This window comes from Ceratotherium simum, chromosome 11 (genome assembly GCF_057802395.1).
Source record: "Ceratotherium simum simum isolate JZ-2026a chromosome 11, ASM5780239v1, whole genome shotgun sequence".
Lineage (NCBI taxonomy): Eukaryota > Metazoa > Chordata > Mammalia > Perissodactyla > Rhinocerotidae > Ceratotherium > Ceratotherium simum.
The window spans coordinates 20506442-20513610 of record NC_141910.1 but is presented as its reverse complement, the minus strand read 5'-3'; the positions used below and the strand labels follow the sequence as shown (position 1 = coordinate 20513610).

The window sequence follows — 7169 nt, the reverse complement described above, 5'->3', positions numbered from 1 at the left end:
TCTATCACCTTAAAATGCCAGTGTTAGCAAAAGATTTTTGTTTCCCACAATAAAAACGAACCCTAGGATCTTTAAGGTCATATTTCACAAAATTTTTCACGTGCAAAATTCCACTGAAATAAATATATTTCTCTCATTTATCATTCCCACCCCAGCATTCGTGTTTTCAGTTAATTTTCAGGGATATAATTTCTAAAATTAGGGCAATCAAATACTAAATTTCCTACTTTCTACTTCAATGCTTTAACTTCCTTCGATGCTTTAACTTCCTCCAATCTAAGTTATACAATTGTGGAGGATAAAATAGTTGGCATCTGACTCAAGCATGGGAGAAACAGTATTAGCACACGCATTAGTCTGATCGTTTGCCAATGAGGAAGGGTGTGCTGCTTTCCCTCTCTACCACAGATGAATTAACAAAAGGTTGATCAATAAAGCCATTTCAAATGGTTTTTAGGGAAGGATCAGAGATAAGAGGCTAGATAACATTCTAAAGTTGTTTTCGATACAATTTAATCTCCCTGAACCACTAAGCTTGGTTAAATCCCTACAGAGCACAGACGCCTCCCTAGGCCATGTACTGGGTATAGTATCTGGAAAGCATATTGGATGTTGCTCTAAGATAGGTCTACAATGCCCTGGTTGCACACACAAGTGGCTGTTTTGAGTATAATGCAAGGCTCTATTTCCCTTTAACCATAAGAATTAAAACTTATCACCATACAGTTTGATATTACTTCCAATAAGTACAATATTTATTAAACATATCTTCAGTTGTTTTGTTACATAGTGTGCAACAAATTACAATATTCTGCAGCCACAAATTATATGCAGAGTATGAAGAAACTATTAATCAGATAGTGTAATCTTTCCGTTTATAACTCTACAAGGAAGAACTAGCAAATCAGATCTTACATATAACATCTCACTAAACTTTATGCATGGAAAGTGACAGACACTGGTTGTGCTGTTTGATACAAAATGGCTGAACTTCATCTTCAGAAGACTAAACCTGACGTCTAAACATGCCAATATAAACATCAAAACAAAATATATTCTAACCAACCACGGGAAACAGTCTGGTATCAGGAAAGCAACAAAGATTACACACATTATTTTATAAACCAGCACACAAAGGTTTAAAACAGTTCTGAAAATGAAGTTAGCTGTCTTGAGTCAAGGGAATAAAAAAAAAGTCAGTATTGACCATTTACAATCTCTGACCTTTGTGGAGACGGTAAGAATCTGTTGTAGTGCAGCTACATACAGTACAATTCAGGCAATTTTGTTTTTTCACTTGGGTTCAGATTTCAAATTCATTGCTGTGAGAAAAGGACGGAGGCAAATTTTAGCAGCAACCTCCACCTGACTGCTTGACCGGAGTGCTCTGAATTTTAACATTGGACTTCTCTGCACCACCAGCTGTTGCTCCAGGACCCATTCGTTTTTTAATCTCAGCTGCCATGGTCATGAAAGACTGTTCTACATTCGTTGCGTTCTTAGCACTGGTTTCCAAAAATGGAATTCCAAGGGAATCAGCAAATTCCTAAGAGAATAATAAGGCACAATTAACACTGAAAATTTTTTTTCACTTAGTGCATTTCTATCATCTGAAATGAGAGTGAAGAAGGACTAAGTTTACTGAATCTAAACAGAGACTACACAAATCGTCACTGTCGGAGTATTCTAGTGCACGTTTTTTAAATACCCATATTCTTAGGTGCACATATTTTTAAATACTCCATACCCATACATAATTCAAATTCAACATCTTCAAATTCAGTTTGAAAATCAAACTTTAAACATACCTTTGCTGTTGTGTAGTCTACTACTTTCTTTGTGGTCAGATCACACTTGTTCCCTACCAACAACTTGTTGACGTTTTCACTGGCATAACGATCTATTTCCTGCAGCCACTGTTTAACATTATTGAAGGACTCCTAAGAAGACAGACATTTTTAAGAATGATAATACAATTCTGGACACAACTGCTCTAATGAAGCAAGTGATAAACAGAAGTGTCTTTCTTGACCTACAAAGAGCTAGTGAGACAACTCTAGCTACAAAATAATAACTACAGTGCTGCGAAAGAAGTGAACTGATATATTAAAATGACTATACATACATAAATGAACAAGAAATTAAAATTGGAAGGCTTGAGGATGAAAATACCTTATTTGAGAAGGAAATACAGCTCAGCATTAAACTACAGCTCAGGCAAATCCAACTGTTTTGAAATATGCAATTTAAATGCACTATAAAACCTGGTTTTTGAAATGTGATAAAATTTTGGTTTATGAATAAGATCACCTACTCAGTATTAACTACTGGAGATATCAAAAGATATTATTAAATAAATGGGTCCAAAGTAAAGATGCTTGTTTTCTTTTCTACAGTCATATTTCGGGGGGGCAATTTTCATTTTTAAATATTTCATGACTTGAGATTTTTGAAATTAGCATCATTATTTTCTCCTGTTGACATCAGTCACCCAATACTTGTAACGGTACTGAATCTAAAGTCTATGATTCTAGTTATTTCCTAATTAGCTATGATTTCACAGTTGAGGTGAGATTTAACATTTGCTACAAGAAAAACAGACTCTAATCTTCAAAATTTATCTTTTATTATTTTCTTTAATTGGGAAAAAAAGGACCTTGAAATTTTATAAGTTGCTGATCAAAAGAACAGTTATGGCCCCTGGACCACATTCTTCACACTATCTCTATATCCCCCTACCTTCTCTCAACAGCTGATCTTCAGATATTCATTGTCCTCTTAAAATCTTCCTTGACCCCATCCTATTTCTGAACCACATCCTCTACAGGCAGAGACCCCTAATCTTGCTTTTGGCAATTCTGACAGGTCTAATTACAAGGCCAATTCCTGTTAATACTTAACACCAGGAACACAGTATAAACCAAACAACCCACACAGTTCCCTATGAACTCTTGCCAAGATAATCACTGTTATTTAGTTGATAAATATAACCAGAGTCCCTTGAAAGCAAATGTAAAACCAATTACTAAATTTTATAATCACTAAAGGAAAATAAGAAATTTTGGTTGACCAATTCATTAAACCTTCAAATGATAGAGGGAAGAAAAATAACAATGTTCTTGTTTTAAAAAGATTAGTACTTTGAAACAAAATTTTTTTATGTAATTCACTTTTTTGGGAGTTGACAAAGTTTTCTGCCATATAAATAATACTGATGTCTTATATGCAAAGTAAAAGACTGATATTTATTAAATAGTAACTTCCTACTTTGTCACTGTAACGTAATTTCCTCCTGGGACTTACCTGATCTGTCACATCATACACAACTATGATGCCATGGGCTCCTCTGTAATAACTGGAAGTGATTGTTCGAAATCTTTCTTGGCCTGCTGTGTCCCACTATTATAAAACAATCAAGAAATCCAAACAACTCCATTAACATAGAGTTAGAGAAAAAGGCAGGAGGAGGGAGAACAGTTTAGTTCACATAGTTATGGAGACTGTCAGGATTTGATATGGAAACATTAGCCCCCAATGCTCACACTACTAAACTGCATGGTAATGATACCAATATTATAAGCTCTTTGATATCAGGAACTACATCATCCTTTTCATATTCCCTATAGGTCTTAGCACTGAGGCATTCAGTATGAAGCAGAGACAGGCTGACTTGATTAGGAAAGCTACTGGGTGAACTCTCCTTTAATATACTACACTCTCACACGTAAGACAAAACCATTTGCTAGCACATCTTCCCATCATGCAAAGCACTGAAAGGACCTAATTCAGATAACTACCAGTCAGAACAGTACTTTAGTCATCTCAGGAAGGTATTATTTTATTTTCTTTTGTGAGGAAGATCAGCCCTGAGCTAACATCCATGCTAATCCTCCTCTTTTTTTTTTTGCTGAGGAAGACCAGCTCTGAGCTAACATCCACTGCCAATCCCCCTCCATTTTTTCCCCAAAGCCCCAGTAGATAGTTGTATGTCATAGTTGCACATCCTTCTAGTTGCTGTATGTGGGACGCGGCCTCAGCATGGCCAGAGAAGCAGTGCGTCCGTGCGTGCCCGGGATCCGAACCTGGGCCGCCAGTACCGGAGCACGCGTACTTAACCGCTAAGCCACGGGGCCGGCCCAGGAAGGTATTATTTTAATCCTAGGGAAATGAATGTAAGGATGATTCCAAATACTTTTATAAAACTCATTTTAAAAGCAGTTTACCACACTTCAACCCTTTAGGCTCAAACATCAAAAACAGACGCTTACATTGTTACATTAAAGTTCCGGGTTTTAAAAACTAATCATTAAAAATATCAAGAGGAAAAAAACTCAATTGTTAGATTTTAAAAGCCTTGGTTTTAAAAAAGGAAATGAGAATTTTGTTTGAAATTGCTCCTAGACAGTGGCTTCTTCTTAAAAAAGTATTTGTATAATTAGAATAGCTACCTACCCCACTAAAAGATACTGGTAAAAGGTAACATCTTGATTGATTGGGAAATAACAGAATGGTTACTTAATGGTTACTACAAAAGAAAAAAGAAATGGACTCGAAGCCTACAACAACAAGTGGAGAATACGATGCAATAGCTCTTAGAGGGAGGGAATTGTGAAGTTTTGGAGTGTATCTATGAACTTAACATTGCTCTCCACTAATGTCTTAGATGACAAAAAGAAAAAAGGTTCAGGTTTCACTCAGTGAAATCACTTCTTTTTTTCTAAGACCCAGCGAACAACAGACCTGTTAAAAACAAGTTGCAATTTCGGGGAAATTTGAATACAGACCAGCCATTAGATAATATTAAGGCATTAGTGTCAATTTTGTTAGATGTGATAATGGTGTTTATATAGTAAAACAAATATGCATACTGAAGTATTTTTGGAGTAAAATATAATCTCTGTAATTTACTTTAACATACTCCAGGAAAAAAATAATTATGATGAAGCAAATAAGGTAAAATGTTAACCATCATTATTCTAAAACAAAGAAACAAAAACAAGTCACCACAGCTTCATTACCTTTTTTGTCCTAACTACCAGCCTGAGAGCGTACAAGACTGTTGATCTCCCCTATCAGTAAGGAGTCTCTGAGTCTTTCAGAATGTCCTTGGAGAAACACGGCTTTGGAGTCAAGGCAACCTGACTTTAAAACATCAAATCTAGGTTCCTGGTTACTTAATGCTAGGGAGAGTCATCTAATAGTTTATTCATCTATAAATCCTAGATATCACTACCTTATAAAATTGCTAAATGGGTTTAAATGAACTAATGTTTGTAAAAGGCCTAGCACAGTGCCTGATTATAGAAGCTGCTCAATAAAATGTTAGTTCCCTTCTATTCTCTCCCCACCCCTTTCACAAAGATAGCACAAGGAAGAAATTGTTTCTGAATAGATATTAAAGAATTATAGCTGACTAAGCAATGGCATCCAAAAAGTAAAATTTCTGATGTCTCCTTGTCACTCTGAAAACTCTCCTGACTCTACATCCTAAGAGTACCTTTATCTATAATTGATCACTCTTTGTATATAATCCTCATTACCCCTCATAATCACAGGGTAACTGATTTTCCCATGTTTGTCTCTCCCACTGAAATGGGATCCCCTCCTATGGGGCTATGTTTCATTCATCTCTGTAACCTCAAATCTATCTGAGTGCCTGATTTCCATAAATGCTTCATGAATGAACGAACAATCACAGAAAGAGGTCTTCCATGCTTCCATGGTATGGGACTGGACTCTGTACCTGCCCTGCCCTGATGAATGTTTTGTAATCACTAACTCTGATACAAAGACCCAGATGGCACACTGAAAAGCAAAAGCTGAAAGAATAATTAAAATATAGATCAACATGATTATTTTCAAAGACCTACAAAACTTGGAAAGATAACTCAAGCCAAGCAAGATGAAAGGTAATGGAGTTAAAAGTAAAATCTTGCATTTAGATTTAAAAACACTAGTCACAAGTGTACAGTAAGACTTTTTTATTTTTAAACAAACCAAAAACCTTAAGATCCAAACTAGTAGGTAATATGGCTACTAAAGACAGCAAATGTAGTAAACTCAGATTTTCTTTTTATGTCCTTGAATGGATTAGAAAAGAGCATGAGTCCCTGAAGTCCAAGAGGGGAAAAAAGAACTTCAGAGTCCAAATCAGGAGAGGATTTACCTTATGTAGTCCACACTGGCTGGACTATATCTCATATTTGATTTTAGGAATCACATTTTAATAAAGGGCACTTAAAACATCAGAGTAACCCAAATTGTGAAAGGTTCTGAAAACACGCTTCCAACAAGTTATGACTGACTTCAGAGGCAGAAGGTTGTGATAAGATCAATCTAAAGGGCAGGCTGCCAATAGAAAAGGAATTAATCTCATTTGGGTACCTCCAAAAGGCAGAGGAATAAGAGACAGAAGTTAAAGGAAACTGGCTTCAGCTCAATATAAAGAATTAACAATTAGAGGTTATTTATAAATGGAACTAGCTGCTCTGAAAAATGGTGAACTTCCCAAAAATGTTCAAAAAAAGGCACCAGATAGGGAAAGGAAATTCCCACAGAAGATGAAATGAAGACTGAGTGAGTGACCTGTAAGATTCCTTCCAGCCACAGCAAAGTATCAATATATGAATGTTTCACAAATATACACTCAAATCTTATGCAGACCAATGATCACATGTAACATAATCATTTCACATCACTAGTTAGATTAGAGGCTTGGGTGCATCTTTCTGAAATATTCTTTACGGTACCAAGTATAAAGCTGGCACTCTGCATATAATGGGAAAAATCAATATGGAAGGTAATCTGTTCACAGGCTGAAAGTATTTCAAGCTCTCTCTGGTAACTATATCTTTCTAAGTCCTCATTTGGAGCATCAAGTGTGTTCACTTGTATCAAAATCCACAATTCTTTTGTAATGTACCTTTTCTTTTCCTCATCAGAGTCATACAAATAGGAAAGGGAGCAACTAAAAAAAATAACCTATCAAACATCCATTCATCTGGGTATGTCATATCATCAGTAAGACTTGTATACTGCCTAAAAGTTTACAAAGGGCTTTCACATAATCATATACACATACGCAGAGCTACTAGATTTGGTTCTCACAATTACTTTATGAGTTAATAAATCAAGTATCATCATACTCATTTTAGAGATAAGAAACTGAG

The 7169-nt window shown here is 35.7% G+C and overlaps 1 protein-coding gene across 1 annotated transcript in view; it reads right to left on the bottom strand.

Moving 5' to 3' along the window:
• Nucleotides 1-726: 726 nt before the first annotated feature.
• Nucleotides 727-7169, bottom strand: part of RAB1A (RAB1A, member RAS oncogene family) — a 28495-nt gene continuing 22052 nt past the window's right edge. Inside the window, exons 4-6 of the mRNA XM_004435617.3 lie at nucleotides 3304-3399; nucleotides 1809-1940; nucleotides 727-1546 (exon numbers count right to left, since the gene is read on the bottom strand). Coding sequence (XP_004435674.1) covers nucleotides 1349-1546; nucleotides 1809-1940; nucleotides 3304-3399 — 426 coding nt within the window. The 3' untranslated portion in view covers nucleotides 727-1348. The remainder of the gene's footprint in view (nucleotides 1547-1808; nucleotides 1941-3303; nucleotides 3400-7169) is intronic.